Here is an 18990-nt window from a genome sequence, read left to right on the forward strand (position 1 = left end):
TTTGAATACTGGAGTTTTTAGAGTGTATGCATCGTCTGATCATCTTATCATCTTCTTATCATCATCATCTTATCATCTTATCATGATCGTCTTATCATTTCTGTCCTCAACCTCCAATATACAAAATAAACAACATGTGCATGTAAATAAGCTTAATGTATAAAATAAATTACGTACGCTTATATGTATTACACCAACTTAGGGTTGAAAATGACATTATTTTCTCATCTTACTGTCACGTGAAATCAACTTTTTGGTATGAATTTCATTCATTCAATGCAAACATATGGACCGCAGAAAAACTTTAGAAGCCAATATATCTTCTACTTGGAAAAGCTACGTAGGCACTTAATTTCTTGGTAAAATTATATTAACCTGTCGCACAGAAGTACAGAAGAACTGGTTTTCTTGAGCATTTGCAAACATATGTACATGTAATAACAATACCTCATGCAGCTATTACAATTATATTTGCATGCGCACGTACAGACAAGAACTAAAATAAATACTTATGCATACATACATACGTAATGATAAAGGCCTGCGCCTTCAGTATTTTATTAGCCACTACCAAACATGGACATCAAACTCATTATCTGCAGTCGGACCCTTCTGGCTCTTCTGCTTTACATCTCGTCAGAAAAGTTTACATTTATGTGTATATTTATGTAATTTCAACTATTTTAATAACCGTTTCTCATATAAGTTTTTATACAGAAATGCCTTTGCGGAACAAGGCAACGGTACGAACGACATTTATGGTCGCACTTATAAAGGCCTCGTGCTGGAAAATGGATTAAAAGTTATTCTTGTGAGCGATCCGAGTACAACGTTTGAAGCAGCATCATTGAATGTTGCAGTTGGTATGTAGGAATTTCTAAGCTAATCATGTTTTTAATAACTACAAAGTTGCAAAACAGGAGCAATGAGCGACCCCAAAGAGCTGCAAGGCCTAGCACATTTATTAGAGCACGTAATTCTGGTCAGAGGAAACATGAAATATCCAGAGCCGGACGAATTTGCAAACTATGTTCACCTTAATGGAGGATATAGAGGTGCATCGACTTACATGGATTATGCAAGATATTTTTTTTCCGTGTACCCAAATGCGTTAGAGGGCTCTTTAGATCGGTCAGATTAGTTTATCATTATCTTTATTAATTACACATGAGAAATGCGATTATTGTGTTTAATTTGTAGTCTATTTCACACGGTTCACTCCCCACTTCTGTCAGAATCTTCAATAAAGGCGGAGATTGATCTTGTTAGTTCTGAAAACGCAATTTATGCATCACAAGATGTTCGCAGGCTTGTACGGCTTGATCAGTACACATCCCGGGAGGGACACCCTTTTAACACATTTGGAACCGGAAGTAGAGATTCTTTATGGGATAAACCGAGAGAATTAGGTCTCGATCTTAGAAATGAGACGGTCCAATTCTACAAAAAATATTATTCCGCAAATTTGATGACCCTGGCTGTAGTTGGGAAAGATAACTTGACTACTCTCGAAGATATTGTAACTCGTATTTTTAGACCATTAGAAAATAGGAATGCAACCCTACCAAGCTTTGGTCCACCCTATGGACCATCTGAGCTTGGCGTTAAAATTGAGATGGTTGCCAAAGGGCAAATGAAACGATTGTCTATGGTTTTTCCAATTCCTGCTATGGACAAGAATGTTTTTGTAAGAGGGCGGAAGTAGATCTGTTACATAAATACTTGAGAATAGTACTTAAATATTAAATTTTTGTAGGAAATCTACATTGCAAATGTCGTAACGCAAGGAGGAAATCATTCACTGCTCTCCTTCTTAAGGTTGGAAGGCCTCATAACCTCAAGTTCTGCTGAAGTTAATAAGAAATGCCGGGGACATTTTGTGTTTCAAGTTATCCTGGATCTCACAGATTTAGGAGTTTTGAGACACGAAGAAGTAGCCGTGAAAGTCTTCCAGGTTAGTGAAATTTTTGCACTGCAGAAATTTACGACTTCAAGAATCCTAAATTAAACACATCGAAATAATGCACAGTTCTTTAACCTACTGCGCAACCACCCTCCCCAAAAATGGTTTTGGGACGAGGTGGAAGAAATTAAGAATTATACCACAAAATACCAGACAAAGGTTGAGGCTGTTGAACTTGCAGCTTTACTGGGAAAATCTATGATCGTAAAATATACACCAACGAACTGCTGAATTAGAATTACATCCATGGGTGAATTATTGGCACTTTCTTTGAATCAGGAAAGTACCCCGGACGACGTTGTTGAGGAATATCTGAGTCCAAAGAGAACTCAGTTCAATGCCACACAAATTGTAGAATCCCTTGAGTGGATAAGGCCGGGAAACATGAGGTAAAAATTCGACAGTGCCGCCCTAATTTTTTTGAAATTAATTAACTGTATTCCATATTCAGGCTGTTCTTCGTGTCCAACTCCATTAAAAATGCTTCCAGCACAGAGCCCCACTACCAATTTAAATACAATTCGGGACCATTTGAATCAAAGTTTTTGACGGTAATTATTTCAGATTTACATATTAAAATATCATGATTCATACTCATAATACATATATATGACCACTTGCAGGCAATGAAAACAATCGAAGTACACCCAAATATCATCTTTCCCACGAGAAACATTTTTGTACCAAAGGATTTTGCGATGAAACAGAATGTAAGAAACCCTGCACTGTGGCATGATTACGGAGCATAGGTAATTATGTAGATTGTGCGTTTAAATTTAAATATTTTCCTCAGGTATCCGATTCCGTATTCGAATCTACAAATTTCTCAAGCATGTGGATTTACACGAATGATGAAAATAATTCACCAAAAGTGGATGTTAGGATCGAGCTTTTCAGGTGATATTTTAATATGTAGTTTATATCAATTTATTCCAAAAGTACTTAAGGTCCTACCTGTTGTATAATTCTCCCATGAAAACACAGTTTCACATCTCTTACAATGCGATAGTGTGAAGTGTAACCCTCTGATTTGGCTGACATTTTTAAATTAGGTGGTCCAAGTCAATACAACTAACGTTTCTTCAGCCAGTTTGTGCGATGGTTGGAGTTACTCAAAATATTTGAGGTCAAAGTTGAAAAAACAGCCGACTTTTTTCAGGCGCAGGGAGAAAACTCCACTTCCATTCTATTCCCCTCGCATTGATTTTATTCAGGTTTCTCACTCACACATACGCCTTCATACACAAGCATAAGCAGTGATGCAAAATAACCAAAATAAAACATTATTAATTCCGGCTTAAATAAGAATTAACACGCCTCATGCTCGCTTAATTTAATTCATAACTGAATACGTGAGATTTTTACTTCTTTGCATTAAAAATTCATACAAACATTAATTTATAAATTCATCAGCGGCAAATAAACATGGAAAAACTTAACTTACTTTTCATTTCGAAAGCGTTATTCTGATTTCCAATTCATTTGAAAACAAAGACCAATGCCCATGTGCAATGAATAATATTTTTCTATAATAAATTAAATTTAAAATTGGTGAAATGGATTATTTTTCGGAGTGAAAATCAATGCGAGGGGAAGAGAATGGAAGTGGAGTTTTCTCCCTGCGCCTGAAAAAAGTCGACCATTTTTTCAACTTTGACCTCAAATATTTTGAGTAACTCCAACCATCGCACAAACTGGCTGAAGAAACGTTAGTTGTATTGACTTGGACCACCTAATTTCAAAATTTCAGCCAAATCGGAGGGTTACACTTCACACCATCGCATTGTTAGTATTTAATAATGTTTGCAGGCTATTCCTTTAAAACATTCTGTATTTTTGACTTTACAATTCCATAAGGTTAGATATGCGAACAAATATATTCCCCAAAGCGCAGTTTACATTAAAGAATTTTTTCGAGAATCTAGTCTTGTAGAATTATGAAGCTAAAATATAGAATTTTGTAAAGACGTACATAACATTTTAATTTGACTAAGATTTAACTAGTATGCAAACTTTTAAATTACTCCGTAAGAGAACATAGGCCATTGGACAGAATGATAAGTATAGGAATCATACGTACCTCCTGCCTATCTCCAAATTTATTTTCATCCACCTAGTACTTACACTCCGTACGTCACTCCACAAGATATTGGTATGAATTCCATTCTCGCCGTTCTCCTGAAGACAAGACTTCTTCCCATGGGTCTTAAAGCTATTGCGGCCGGGACATCGATCAAAATTTCCAATGATGATTCTGGTTTGAAGGTATATTTCTAAGCATTGCGCACGAGGGATCTATAAGGAAACTGGAAATGATGACCTAAATTCTTCAATATTTAGATTAGAGTAGAAGGATATACTGATGGGTTTACCCTAATCGTCACTGAATTAATGCACACAATTTATTCCTTATCGTTTACAAGATATGATTTTGACATTGCCAAAAAAACTTACGTATCGTCAATCAAAGAGAACCTTAATGCGGAACCATGTACCCTGGCGAACACGGGCATATTATTGGCGGAAACGTATTTCGAGCAGGATATGATACTTTACGCTTTGAATGGTATTTTATTTTTCAGCAGCCCAACATAGCGAAATCTAACATTCAGATGTAATTTATTGCTCTAGATCTTTCTCTAGAAGACTTCGAATTATTTTACCGTAGGTTCGTCTCACGACCAAGTCTATATTGGAGATTTTTCGGCGGCATACAAAAATGGGTTAGATCATTTTTCCAAAGAGCTTATTAATAGTAACCTTATTACAACTAAATTAAACTCATTAGGAGGCAATTGCCTTGGTTCAAACAAGTGAAGCACTCCTCCTAAAGCGAGGAAGCCGACCGGGACAATCTTTTAAGCAATCAATAGAAAAAAGGGTTGTGGAAATTCCAAGGGGTCGGTACACAAAAATAATGAGGCAAAGGATATAAAATGTACTTAAAAATGAAACCCCCCGTCTATAAAGGAACCAGTTGGCTGTATAGAATAAGCAGCGAAATACATTCCAGTTCTTGTACGAAAGTGGTCTTCCAAGCTGGAAGTAAAACAAAGGACCAGGGAGATAAATTAGCTTTACTTTCGGATCTTATGCACCACCCGCTTAATGTTCAACTATATACGAAGGAACGGCTCGGTTATCTTGTGGGAATAGTTGACACATCCATCACTTTACAACTTTATGTCCAGGGTGAGCGAGATACTAAATTTATGGAGAGAAGAATTAACAATTTTCTGCACAAATTCCGGGTACGTGAAACTTTCTCATACAGATTCTCACCTTATATGTTGGATCAATGCCATTTTTGCAAACATGTGAATCAGGGAATGCTGAAAAACATGACACAAGAGGAACTTGATCTAAGGATGCTTACACTGATGGAAAGATTTATTATTATTGGGAATGAAACTAAAATTGATGGTAAATGGGAACAATTAGAAAATTTGGTGACGTAATATAAAAATTTATCTTTCTGACTTGATAGAACTGCAAAAGTTTTATGACGTAGGTTTCTAAACATATAATTCCATCATTGGTCTGTACACGGTGTTTTTCTATGCTAAAGTTATTTGTTTAGGAATTAATCGGATTCACCCCAGGAGAGTACAGGAGACTTTCGATTCACGTTAGCCCAGAAGTTCCTAGTGCGACCGAGGAAGTTGTAAAATGATAATTAAATATCTCAAGAATTAAGTGATTTGATAGATACACTTATCCCTTGTTTTGTAGGAAAATATCCCTGCGGATGAGACACCAGCACAAGCTAACGTTGCCAACATAACCAAGGTGCCATCAAATTGTTGAGTGTATGCAGCATTTTCTAGTAAACTAATTTGGTTTTCATTTTGAATAAAGTTTGGATCAATGACAAAAGCCAATCAAACCGTCACAACAGAACTCGAAGTACAAGTAGATAAAGGATTATCCATTGCGGATTTGACTAATGGAATACCCACTGATGAAATCCTCGTAATTGGTCTTAACCAGACAACGGTATGCTTTGAATCGCGCTTCTCAACTTCGCAATAATTAAAACACTCCTGCACTGCTTAATCTGAATTTTTATTAGGTGGAAATAATTTCCCTAGCGTCATGGAACCTGGATTGTTATCTACGTCCGGTTTAATACTTTATATCAGATAATTAAGCAATTAAGGAATAAAGCAATGTTTAAAAAACTAATCGAAGCCAGGACCGTATTATTTTCTACTTTTAACCTTGGTCATATAAATTTATTGAAATGTCAAAAATTAAAATTTATTAATATAGAGGGATTCGCTATCGTAAAGCAGTTAACGGAGAAAAACCAAACGGATCTTAAACATTAGTAAAAATCGCTACCTCAGTAAAGTGATCTTAGGCGACAATCTCACACGAAACATAGAAACGCTCGCAGGCGTCTAGACTTATCTTAGAATGTGTCCTAATAGTTTCTCCCTGTCAACCACTAATGAATTTTATTACCTTACACATACAGGGAGATCGAATTGTTCTAATCGCTATATTTTTTGAAAGTACCGTAATATGATGTGTCGAACCCGGCCTTATTCACTATTTATTGCATTCATGCCTTAAAACTGTTGTGAAAAATGTATGGGCTTTGCAAAACCCACGTGGGACCGGGATTTCGAAGCCGTGTTTCGGCCTTGTCATGGATGTGGCTTCCTTCAAATAGGTTTTCCTACATCGTAAATGTTGTGGACTGAATTGTCAATGTTATTAAATAAAGCTCTTATCGGTGTATATGGGCTTATCCACGCCTTCCCCAGGGGTCGCAATAGCCGAAAATCTATGTTTTTAACCGGTTTTGCGCAGTTTAACCGATATCACATTGGTTCAAAAGCATTTTATGCTGACTCCTGTATGTCTGGCTACCGTTCTTTGTAATTATGAGATAGTGCTCGAAGTAGTTATCAAAGTATTTCAATTCTTCCCAAAATGCCGTAATGCAAGATTTAGGCTCCTCCGGTTTTTATTGCAGAACTAACCAATTTCCTTGCAATTTTATATGCAGATCAACATTTTTTAATGGGAAGATTGTCCTTGAACTATCTAAACTGCGTTTGGGTTTAAAATATTTTTTGCTGCTCCGCAATCCTCGCTTCTTTCAGATTTGCCTATTTTCACTTAAAACCACATCCTGCATTGGGTAATGCTAATATACCCAAGCCCGTATGTCTGTGAGAAGACTTTACCTTTGGTATCGTATTGCAAAAAAAATTGCACAACAAAACTCACAGATGCAAAAGCTAGCAACCAAAACCGAGCGGAAAAGTCATCGGGAGAAACTTTTAGGACACCCTCTATGATACAGTCAATAAAACAAGTATTCGTAACCCAGCATAGGGTTTAGGACGGAAGCTATAACTTTCGCATGGATTGGTTTATGTTCATGAAAATTTGAACAAATATCTACCACTAATCGCACACTCTTAAGAATTTCATTACCACAATGTTTACCGGGCGGAGTATCTATTTGACTCTACTGCCGTGGTAACTTGTTAGTTACCGTGCGGTAACTATTGCTAAACTTACCGACCCGGAATTGAATTGCTATAACGAGGTATTAAAAAAACGCTACCGAGTAATAACAAAAACTCTTTTGCAGTAATAAATAGTTACCAATGTGCAATATCATTATTATTGGTTGGTATATTATCAATATAATGTGGTATTAATGTTATTACTGCCTGGGGAATATTAATTAGTATTGTGGTAATGATTTCACTAAAATTGGTAAATATTCGTAAGAAATATTTTATTAAATCATATTTTAATTTAAGTCAAAATTATAAACAGTATTTTTTAGTTAAAATTTCATAACTTGAATATTTAATTTAAAATTTACAATTCCACCAGTAGTCCCAGAAGATGTCCAAACTGATAAAAACTTAACAATGGTTTCAGCAAATGACGTCTGATCTCTAATTCCTCAGTAACCCTTGAAATAAACAAACAAAGAATTATTTAAATTAATTAATTAATATGCGATGTTTTAAAACGAATTGGAATTAAATTAATTAAAAGGCATAAATGATGTTTTTGAACAAACTCACCCGTTTAGCAGAAAATTTTGCAGAGACTAAATGTGAAATTTATATTTAAAAGATCAATCAGTTACAGTTTAGCATAAATAAATAAATAAATCACAATTGATCTTAAATTTACCTTTAAGAACAAACATTTTAGAAAAGAATTCTAAACACGAGCTGATTTTCTGGAGAGCGTTTCTTCTTTTGTATGTTGAGGTGTGAATGCGCGTTAACTTTATTATTGAGTTTGTAAAAAATATTTACCGGAGTAGTAATGAAAATACACCACATTTGAGTTTTAACTCATTACCCTCTGACTGAAAGATTTAACGCGAGGCAGTATTAATCATGTTCCTCACTCCAGTATTAAATTAACACAACTTGGTAATTTTGTGCTACCACTTTGATTTTCCCGATAATACCAGACAATAATAAATAAAGTTTTTGAATTATAATGAATTTTGGTAAACAATTTTATTACTGCCACGGGAAAGTCAATGTTTACCAACCGCTCGGTAATAAACGAATATGCATTTTTATTACCACAGTTCTAAGAGTGCATGTACGTTCATATTCATTTTGAAATTTGAAATTTGAAATTTTTAACTCCACCTGGTTCTTGTTTGGATAAAATTACTCAAATGCTGAATTTCATGATATCGGACAACTCAATGCCTACCAACAAAAGAAGTTTCGTAAACAAACTCATCAGCCTGGATGGGAAACTAGAATTTTTTACGAAATATTATATGCCATAAAAAAATCAGCCTTGGATGTGCATATATGCACTTTTCTATGATCTATAGATCATAGAAAAATCTGACGTATGATCAAACTCAATTTGTATTATCATCATTAGCCTTCTTTAAACATAAATAAATTGCTCAATTTCGATGCAGAGATGTGTCATGCAATTGATTGAAGCCTGCGCGCCCAGTCAGCAACGTGGGATTTGCGGATTTTTCCAGCCCACGGAGCCCAGCCCATGGGAGTCCAGCCCACCATTTCCAGCCCGTGATTAACTCTAGCCCACCAACTCCAGCCCTTAATTATCTCCAGCCGTAATTATTTCCAGCCCATAAATATCTCCTGCCCCAATACATAAATGAATATCAAAAAGGGGTTTCGAGTATGCTTAGTCCTTGTGCCACCAACACAAGCTGGAAAACCGAGTCGTCAGCAAGGGAGCCACACCCATATACCCTGTTTTGGGTTATAGTGCAAAAAGCATAGTCATTATGTACATATGGAGAAAAAATCCAATCGAGCTGAAATTTGGCAAAGAGGCTGCTGTTGACCCCTAATAAAAGAATATGAAGTGAAATTGGAAAATTTTTTGTCTAGAGTGACCCAATGGGGTTGATTTTTAGAAATAGTAAGAAGTTGAAATTCGGCAGGGTGATAGTTAGTGGATTCTCATTAAATAATATGAAGTCAAATATGAACAAAAAGTAACCAGAGGTACTAACGGGTGACCAACACCGATTTCTAAGAGTTTATATATTCAGCTCAAATTTAGTATGGAGTCGTAAAATAAATTGCAAGTTAGAATATAGGAGGGTTGAATTTCAAAATTTTTGAAAAGAAAATTTAGGGCTGGGGTCCGTGGGCTGGAGTCTTCCGCACACCGCCACGTGGGGAAGGAGCGCAGAATGTCAATCAAAAAAACGAAAAAAAATATTTTCAAAATTCTTTTCGTTCTTACATACGTGTGTCCCAACTCAATGCCTATCAATTTTAACCTATAACACTTTCCTGTCATTAAAATTCAATATTTAACCACTTCAACCCTAGGAGACGAGTTTATTCATACCTTTCACCCCTAGTAACCGCGAATTTTTACCTCCCTAGACCCCGAAATTTTTATCTACTGCATGACGTTAATTCCTGGGCCATAAATTAAAAAATGGTGTTCCCACCGGAATTATTCTGGACACTTTTTTATGAAAATTGATGTGAATAACCTTTCAAGAAGGTATTTTGAGTTGTAATTTGCATTTTTGAGTTGTGGCGAACCACCAAGGTTTATAGCCGAAAATAGCCAACACGCCGAATTTTAAAAATGATTGTAATTGCATGAAAAGTTAGACAAGCATGGAGTAATACTTGCATAATAGTACGTAAACTCGCAAATACTGATTATAGCGCCTAAAGCGCCTTAGGAGCCGATTTTGGGCGGGAAAACCAAATATCCTTACAATGACTTTAAATAGACAGCAATGACAATGAATAATTATCCCGTGAGAGGAAATTGCTCGAAAATAGACTATGGCGCATCTGGTGAATAGAAATCAATTTTAAGCGGGAAAATTAAATTCTACTAACTCCTGGCAATCTCTCAATTTTTAATTTTCCCGCCCGAAAGATATTTCAGCGGCACCCGATACGTAATCATTAATTTTGACGTAGTTTACCCTACCGGCAAGATTATTTGTGGTATATAATTAAATCCATACAATGATGCAATTCATCAAACTTTTAGTTTTCTCGCCCAAAACGTCCGTTTGTGCTACATGCGAGCAAAACAATTTCTCTAATCTTATCGTAAAGTGTTGTAGAAATAAATCGGTGTCGAAATTTCCTTGCAAAAAACAGTTTTCACAACTCGGCGTGTTGGCTAGATATAGCCACTTGGCTATAAATTTATTTTGCATCCCTTTCTAATGTTATTTCCTAAGAGACAATTTATATTCCCGCCTAAAGGGCGGGTTGTTGACTCATAACTCTTGCTTTGGTTTTTTCCGGATACGACACATAGTCGTAGGCCGGTGTGAACGGAAAATACAGAAGGGTTTGGCACTTACGTGGATACGAATTTGACCTTGAATAACCCCGGAACGGTTTGTCGTAGCGGGTCAAAATTTTGAACAGAGGAGCATGTTATTCTCAGATAGTTGTGTGCAAAAAATCAACTGTCTACTTTCAAAAATGCCTCCCCCACAGCCCCCAGAAGGTGAGGGAATCATAAAAACTCTTTCCAAACTTAAGTACTCGTGCAGCCGAAAGACAAAACATCTTAAAAGTGAAAGGAGAACGGTTTCGAATTCTAGAATCAATAAGGTATTGAAAAGTATAGCTGAAAAGCGAGAAATTTTGAGCTAAGGGCAACCACCACCCCCACTGAGAAAGCAAAAAAAGTGTTAATTCCCGCCGTGCTTAGAAAAAGTGACCTATTGACCTCCAGAGACAATCGACCAACCCAAAAGGAAATTTCCCGTAAGGTTGGGATATCTAGGCGTTCAGTGAAAAGAGAAATTAACATTTTTAAGAAACGACTTGGTCGGCAAAGTCGTGTGCATCAGCTGACCGAAAAACAGGAAAAAGATCGCGCCCGTGTTTACAAAAAAAAAATATTTGAATTTTCTGTCAAGGGATCAGAGTGAGTTATTGGTGACATTTGACGAAGCACTAATTTCTCTACAAGTTACTAATTGGGTTCCAAGAGCTTACTACACGATAAATGCCGAAAACAATTCACGCAAGTTGGTGCTTCCCCGTGAGGAGAACTTTTTATAACATTTGATCGTGGTGGGTGCAATGTCGGGTCGTGGTGTCCTCCCACTTATCAAAGTGCCTCAAAAAGTGAAGATATCTGCAAAGTATGATGTGGACCGTGTATTGAAACCACTTTTAGAATAACACTTTCCTAAATTGTACGGTAAAAAAATGAATAAGGTGATTTTTCATGATCACGCAACGTCTTCCCAGACGGCAAAGTTAACCCAAGATAATGCAAAGGACCTTGAAGCTAGATTGGGGACAAAAATCATTTCGAATAGCGAAATACCTGTACAATCCCCCTATGTAAGTCAAATAGAGTTCCTTGGGTTCGGATACTTGAAAATAAAATTTTTCTACGGAGATCAAATTTTTTAGACCGAGTTTGAAAAGAATAAAAATGGGTGTTTCAAGTTCTGGGGGCTGTGGAGGAGGCATTTTTGAAACTAGAGAGTAGAATTTTTGCACACAACTATCTGAGGATAACATGCTCGTGTGTTCAAAATTTTGACCCGCTGCGACAAACCGTTCTGGGGTTATTCAAGGTCAAATTCGTATCCACGTACGTGCCAAACCCTGTACGCCACATAGTCGTATCCGTTGTCAAGGGTCAATACGACACATCGTCGAATTCCGGTGCCAAGGGAACTTACGCCACATGGTCGTACTCGGCGTAAAGGTCAAATACGCCACATAGTCGTTATAGGGGCGAAGTTGTTAATTATCAACTCAATTTGACTAGGTAAACTTCATTTTTCTGTTAGAAGTATCTCTCTAGGCCCCAGAATGCCAAGACCCAATTGTTCATAGAACTGAATCTTGTAAGCGCTCAATTTCATTCCGAACTTACAAGCTCTGGAATGCCCTCCTTAAAAACTGGGTATTTAAAGAAATGACTTACTCAGCTTTTTTTGAATCATTGAAAGAATATATTATTCGTATGCGAGACAAAGGTTAACTGCACTTAAGTATACACTCGGATAATTCTGTTAATTTGTTAGATTTAGTTTAGGATAGCGTAGTTATGTTGTAGAATTATATTCTATTACTGTCGCTTGGTGTCCAGGGCTAAAATCAGTACGTGTGCTGACGCTCGATCGACACCATTAATAAAAACTTCAATCAATCAATCAATCAATTCCACCATCATTTAAGCTAAACGAGAACTTCGAACATGAAAAATTTATAATGCCATTTTATTGTTTCAGCAGAAAGGCTGACCTTTGACATGAGGTGTGAAACCTGTTTTAGACTCAATTAACTTCATCTGAATCGAATAATTAAATTCTGTTCAAAACAGCATAGGCAACTCAACTTTTCCCGTCTGGCAAATACCATCCCATTGTTTACGTGTTTTAAGCGTCTGTAATATGTTATTGCTTATCTTTAAACTTCGGCTTATACGACGGTCAAATTTTAATAACAGGAAAGTGCTATGGGTTACGATGGATAGGTATTGAGCTGGAAATTTTACCACATGCATATTGGACAAAGCTACGAGTTTGAAGTTGGGCGAAATCGGTCCAAGTGGGAAATTGTGTTCAATCTATGTGCATTCTTATTTATTCCAAGTACGACGTGCCTCTGTTGATGGATTTTTGTGATCAAATGCTCTCCATTCTATGCACCAAGGAAAACTGCTTGGATCTCGGAAAAGTGACAAATCTGCATAAACTTGTCAAGCCGAAAGAGGAAATTAAACGATTCGTTGCTTTGTAAATAAATTTTTAACCAATTAGTTCCCATAAATATATGAGTTTAATAATAAAAAATATTCTTAATTGTAGAAATATTTATGCCATTGACCGATTCTTGTAGAATGAGTAACACGAAGCGTCGTAGTGTAGCAATACATTTTTCTTACAATAAAATATTGACTCGAATTATTGTTTTTTTCATAATTAGACATCCTTAACCTGTCTTTGGATCAAGTGACTCATCTTCAATTTAATTATACTTAAGCAGAAAACAAAGCAGTTGCAACATTTGGAGCAAACTTGGGTAAATGGTGAACAATTTTAGTGTGTAAATTCAAATTCTAATTAGATATAGGTTCCCAAGCAGCCAACTTGTCGTGGAACGTCTTAAAGGCATCCCTAGGATTTACGAATGTCCGCCGAAATGACGTCCTAGGGAGCTCCCCATGTTATATAAGCATTAGGATGTCAGAAAGACGACTTTTCGGCGGACATTCGTAAATCCTAGGGATGTATTTAAGACGTCTCACGACGAGTTGGCTGCTTGGGTTCTTACTAATAATAATGTCAGGTCAACCTGAATAATTTTGATCCTTTAAATGTCTTTAAAAAAAGTAATCAAATTATCCTGAATAAATAAACATTCTACTCCAAATATGTATATATTAATATTGACCCATATGTACATATGTATCATACATAATGTATGTAGACTAGGGCATGTAATCTCGATATTTCGAGATATCGAAATATCGATATTTCGATATTGAAATATCGAATTTTCGGTATCGAAATATCGAAATTTCGATATTGTAATATCGAATTTTTCCTTGGTCACTAAATAAATCCCACAGTTCCAATAGTTGAATTTTTACGTCAAAGTACCCTACAAGTTCTCAAAATTTACTTCTGCCTTGGTTAAACCCAACCCCCAAGTTTCCAAAAATGAATTTTAAGTTGGTTACACCCCCAAGTTTTCGAAAATTGACTTTCGAGTTGGTTCCACACACAAAATTTTAAAAAAATTGAAATTGGTCATGGTTGAACCCCCTCTAAGATCTAAAAATTGGAATTAAATTGGTTGCACCCCCAAACTTGCCAAACTTTAAATTTGGCTTGGTTACATCCCCAACGTTCCCAAAATTATATTTTTAATTGGTTACATCCCTAAAGTTCCCAACATTGAATTTTGAATTGGTTACGCCCCCAAAGATTCCAAAATTGAATTTCGAATTGGTTACACCCCCAAGGTTCCCAAAATTATATTTTTAGTTGGTTACACCCCACAAACTTCTCAACATTGAATTTTGAATTGGTTACACCCCCAAAGATTCCAAAATTTAATTTCGAATTGGTTACACCCCCAAAGTTCCCAAAATTATATTTTTAATTGGTTACACCCCTAAAGTTCCCAAAATTTAATTTCGAATTGGTTACGCCCCTAAAGATTCCAAAATTGAATTTCGAATTGGTTACACCTCCAAAGTTCCCAAAATTTAGTTTTGCAATGGTTACACCCCCAAAGTTTCCAAAATTGAATTTTGAATTAGTTACGTCCCAAAGTTCCCAAAATCAAATTTTCACTAGGTTACACAGACCTGTAAAGTTTCGAAAATTAAATTTTGAATTGGTTAACCCCCAAAGTTCCATAGTGATTTTTCACCTGGTTAAACCCCGTTTTTAAACTTTCTGAAATTGATATTTGGTTGATTTACACCCTCAAAGTTCCCAAAATTGAATTCTTCGCACACAAGAAAAGAAAGTAATTCACAAATTGCAAGATTCCAATTTCGATATTTCGATATCGAAATATCGATATTTCGATATTCAAATATCGAAATATCGAAATATCGAAATATCGAAAACGATATCGATATTACATGCCCTAATGTAGACATTATTTAGAACTCAAGTTCCATCCTTCCCATGCAATCTACACAGAATCTGCTTTGTAAATTTTAAAACGAATGAAAAGTCTAATATTAATCCATTTACTGTATAAATTAAGTTTATACTTAAATAATTAAATAGTCAATGGAATATAGAACGGTTCATAAATCATGTGACGCGAGAGGGGTGGATGGGTATAATGCTCAAAGGCTATAATGAAATATATCGTGTTTAGTGAGACATGTTAAAGTCAGAGCGTGGGGTCTAACAAATAGCGATATTTACGTCACATAATCTATGAACGGCCCCTAACGTCCAATAGATAGTGCATATGTGCATACACGAACCAAACTATGCCCCAATTTCTAGGAAGATAAAAATCACACTGCTTGACACTTCGCATTCGATTCGCTTTTGAATGACGGGTTGACAAATTGAATGCAAGATTAAATTCCAGGCCAATTCCTGAAAAACAACAAGCAGAGCCAAGCATTAAAGTTCAGCACGTTTGTACATATTTGTTCACTTACTAAGCTATGCGTAAGTTACCATTCCACACACTCGTTTAAGAAACTTAATACGAAATATTTAATGTGTATGTATCCATATCTGTTCACATTAATCCTTACATATTTCCTCACCATAGAACTTTGTACTTTCTCAAGCTATATTTCATTTCATTTTATAGACGACAAGTAATTATTCATGCATTATTCACTTACTTCGTAAATAACGATAGTGATTAATTTTTGTAAAATTTTTGAATGCGTGCATATTGAATATATATTCATTCTTTATTTCATATTCATGAAGAATAAACTTTATTAACCATTCATTTTTAACCCCATGCTTACATAATGCATGTGGTATACTGGGAAATCCAGCTCATAAAGCTGACTCGTGTTAAAATTAGTACAAAATGAACAACTTTTAAATTTTTAGACTGATTGAATTTTGTATATTTTGTGCACAAGTATCTCTGAATCTGCCCAGATTGATATGTTTAACAATATAACTTCAACCTGTATACATATGTATATTTTAGTTTTCTCGGATTGTATCGGTTGACTAAACATACGACAAAAGTTATCTTGCTTAATTTATTAACAAGCCTTTGCTCAGCATAATTTCTGATCTGATTTGTCCCCTGTGTTTGACTGACGCACGTATTATTTACTTTGTTGTAATCAAGTAGATCATGCAATTAACAGTTCAAACAGTTAACTGAATGTGTGATCTTGTCCTAAATTGCGTCAATCCATAAGCACTCTGCTTTTTGGCATGCATTCCACCCGATCTACGTCAATTGCCATTGTCTAGGCTTCCCATCCATCCAGGAGTTTGGTTGCCTTATCAACGACTGGAAAGAAAAACAAACATGCACATTGTTCCGCGATTGTGGAATGGACCAGATAAAAATTGTGATTGATTTATTTAATTGCTGATTAAGAACTAAATGGAATCATTAACTATTTAATGAGATGTGTCGAACTGAAGTCCTCCTTTAATCCTTGGACCTCCGTGCTGTGTCATCGTATCGATTAATTAATTGAGGACAGAAGGTATTTCATCATGCAAATTTCGAAGCTTCTGTGTTTCTTCCTGGGTTTGGCTCTCTTCGGGGCACAGGTGAGTTAAAGTTTTGGTTAGTATGTACGTCCGCTCTATAAATAAAGTTGTGTCAAATTCACTCAAGGGGTTGAGTAAAATGGAGGGTGACACAACAATTGGGTAAAACTCTATTGGGTAAATTTTACTAATTGTTGCGTCATCCTATATTTTATTCAATGTAGTTTAAATTTTGAACAACTTTACTGAAGGTGTGATAGATGTGTTGATATCAGTTTTGATTGTGAAATTAAGGCTCAAGAAGAAATTTGTCCCCCGGGAGAGGATGACTGGCCTCATCACGAGTGCGATAGGTATTGGATTTGTAACAATGGAAATCCAATCGAGTCAGGATGTCCACCACCCACTTATTGGAATCCGAGAGAACATACTTGTGATCACCAAATTAATGTTCCCGAGTGCGTTGATGGGACAAGGTTAGTGAAATAAATGGGATAAATGTATGCTTACTAATTTAAGCTTACAAAATAACTTAAATTTTTGTGTAGACCTCCAACAGGCACAACCGTTCCAGCTACAACTGAGCCCCCCACTACGGAACCGCCCACAACCGAACCCCCAACAACTGAACCCCCAACAACAGAACCACCGACAACGGAACCCCCTGCAACAACAGCGGCGCCAGACACGACTACAGAAGAAGTTCCAGAGACTGAACCCCCACTAACTACAACCACACCCCCAACCACAACCGAGGAAGTGCCTGAAACTGAGCCCCCACTAACTACAACCGTACCCCCCACCACAACTGAGGAAGTTCCAGAAACCGAACCCACCGGATCAACCGATGGCCCCACTGAGACGACTACCCGACTCCCACCTGGCGTATGCCCGGAGACTGGAATTGTGAAAATTGCTCATCCAGGTAACTACTTAAATAATTATCATTAGTTTTGCTCATCCAGTCCGATCTGACCGGAAAATCCGGGCGTTTCTAATAACATGGATTTGATCCCATCCGAATTCCGGATCAGATCAAATCTATGTTAGAATCGCTCTGATAAAAAATCCAATCTGATCCCACAAATCAAATCTGTAGTATTAGGCAGATTATTTCTTCATGTCCTTTAGCTAAATTTGCAAATAATAATACTTCCATTTTCAGAACTCTGCGAGGCCTACTATCTCTGCGTCAATGGGGATAGACAAGAACCCCCAAGTTATTGCCCAGAAGGTCTATATTTTGACGTTACCATCGGAGAATGTAATTTGGCGGCAGACGTTGATTGTGAACCACAAACGACAACTACCACCACGACAGAGGCACCAACCTATCAATGTCCAGATCAAGGCGTCGCATACATTCCTTATCAAGGGAATTGTACTCTGTACATCTTGTGCATTGACGGATCACAGATTATCTACCGGTGTCCGACCGGAACCTTGTTTGACACGTCGAAACTCGTGTGTGAGGACGAATCCACCGCTGTATGCACTGTGGGGTTGAACTTTGCAGGGATTGTTGCCAATGTGAGGGAATTTTACGTGAATGATGTCGACGGTAATGAGGATGCCGATTCTGATGAAGAATTCGGTTTTGCTCAATTTTTCAGGAACCGAGGAAACTTATTTTTTAACTGATTGGGATATATTTAAGATAAATGATCAAAGTAAATGTCAAGCTTTGAATATGTGAATAAAAATATGTTGATACTCACCGTCCTCCCAAGACAAGTTAATGTGTGTATAGTTGAAATGATTATTTAGAAACGCGCCATTCTCAGTTTTCCTCCCCGTTTTCTTTATCACACAGAGTGACGCTTTCTTTGTTGACGCATTTACGGTCCTTTCCAACAATATTCTAGTAAGGTTCTGGTTTGTTGACTGTTTAGTTCACTGCCTCCGTGCAGCTTGCACTGGGCTCTTACGGATTTGGCATGGGTGGAGATGACGAAACGCTCCCAAGCACAACAAATCAGGTTGGTGTCACCCCCCAGTTTTGTTTTGAGCGATATATCGAACACACCAAGTGGACGCCTATACATCCATAAATAATTCCTTTATACATACATACATAAGTTTACACACAAAAAGGGTAGACGAGTATCTCACAAAACCACATTTACACTAGGTGATTATCGTGATTGTTATTATTTTTGTACCGAATGACTTACTTTGACGCCTTGTGCGTTTACCAATGTTAAATATTTCTTTGGACGTCACGCTTTGTGTTCCTTAGCACTGGAATCACCGTTGAACCTTTGCTTGGAAACTTCATATTTGAAATATTAAATTTAACCCAAATGCAAAATAAATTAGTCTACATTTCTACGCTCCC

The 18990-nt window shown here is 36.6% G+C and overlaps 2 protein-coding genes across 7 annotated transcripts; both read left to right on the plus strand.

Annotated features, from left to right (window-relative positions):
* The first annotated feature begins 533 nt into the window (after positions 1–533).
* On the plus strand, positions 534–6148 carry LOC110854575 (insulin-degrading enzyme). Of its 6 annotated transcripts, XM_022103033.2 has the most exons (21): positions 534–635; positions 718–863; positions 921–1131; positions 1201–1687; positions 1757–1954; positions 2030–2167; positions 2243–2352; positions 2415–2514; positions 2587–2673; positions 2757–2860; positions 4081–4228; positions 4304–4529; positions 4595–4686; positions 4752–4863; positions 4934–5214; positions 5290–5386; positions 5451–5470; positions 5544–5627; positions 5696–5752; positions 5822–5959; positions 6036–6148. In XM_022103033.2, exons 1-21 carry the CDS (start codon positions 577–579, stop codon positions 6090–6092), a joined length of 2952 nt encoding a protein of 983 aa, XP_021958725.2. In that variant the 5' UTR covers positions 534–576; the 3' UTR covers positions 6093–6148. The 6 variants fall into 6 exon arrangements, 5 of the variants coding, with proteins under 5 accessions (XP_021958725.2, XP_021958724.2, XP_035711168.1 ...); XM_022103032.2 differs by having other exon boundaries at positions 4934–5386; XM_035855275.1 differs by having other exon boundaries at positions 4934–5386; positions 5544–5624.
* A 10401-nt stretch (positions 6149–16549) lies between these two features.
* Positions 16550–18386, plus strand: LOC110854524 (mucin-2). The gene is made up of 4 exons (XM_022102960.2): positions 16550–16712; positions 16947–17128; positions 17201–17577; positions 17818–18386. The coding sequence occupies exons 1-4, from the start codon at positions 16656–16658 to the stop codon at positions 18291–18293; spliced, it is 1092 nt and encodes a 363-aa protein (XP_021958652.1). The 5' UTR covers positions 16550–16655; the 3' UTR covers positions 18294–18386.
* Positions 18387–18990: the final 604 nt, after the last annotated feature.

Source organism: Folsomia candida, unplaced genomic scaffold (assembly GCF_002217175.1).
Source record: "Folsomia candida strain VU population unplaced genomic scaffold, ASM221717v1 Fcan01_Sc010, whole genome shotgun sequence".
In the NCBI taxonomy this organism is placed as follows: domain Eukaryota; kingdom Metazoa; phylum Arthropoda; class Collembola; order Entomobryomorpha; family Isotomidae; genus Folsomia; species Folsomia candida.

What these genes read in the sequence shown, in the direction of transcription:
- LOC110854524 (XM_022102960.2), top strand. Translation starts at nt 16,656, where the DNA reads ATGCAAATTTCGAAGCTTCTGTGTTTCTTCCTGGGTTTGGCTCTCTTC. An exon ending in TGGCTCTCTTCGGGGCACAG is followed by an intron (nt 16,713 to 16,946) that starts GTGAGTTAAAGT and finishes TGTGAAATTAAG; the next exon opens with GCTCAAGAAGAAATTTGTCC. An exon ending in GAGTGCGTTGATGGGACAAG is followed by an intron (nt 17,129 to 17,200) that starts GTTAGTGAAATA and finishes ATTTTTGTGTAG; the next exon opens with ACCTCCAACAGGCACAACCG.
- LOC110854575 (XM_022103032.2), top strand. Translation starts at nt 577, where the DNA reads ATGGACATCAAACTCATTATCTGCAGTCGGACCCTTCTGGCTCTTCTG. An exon ending in ATAAGGCCGGGAAACATGAG is followed by an intron (nt 2,353 to 2,414) that starts GTAAAAATTCGA and finishes TTCCATATTCAG; the next exon opens with GCTGTTCTTCGTGTCCAACT. An exon ending in GATACTTTACGCTTTGAATG is followed by an intron (nt 4,530 to 4,594) that starts GTATTTTATTTT and finishes TTATTGCTCTAG; the next exon opens with ATCTTTCTCTAGAAGACTTC.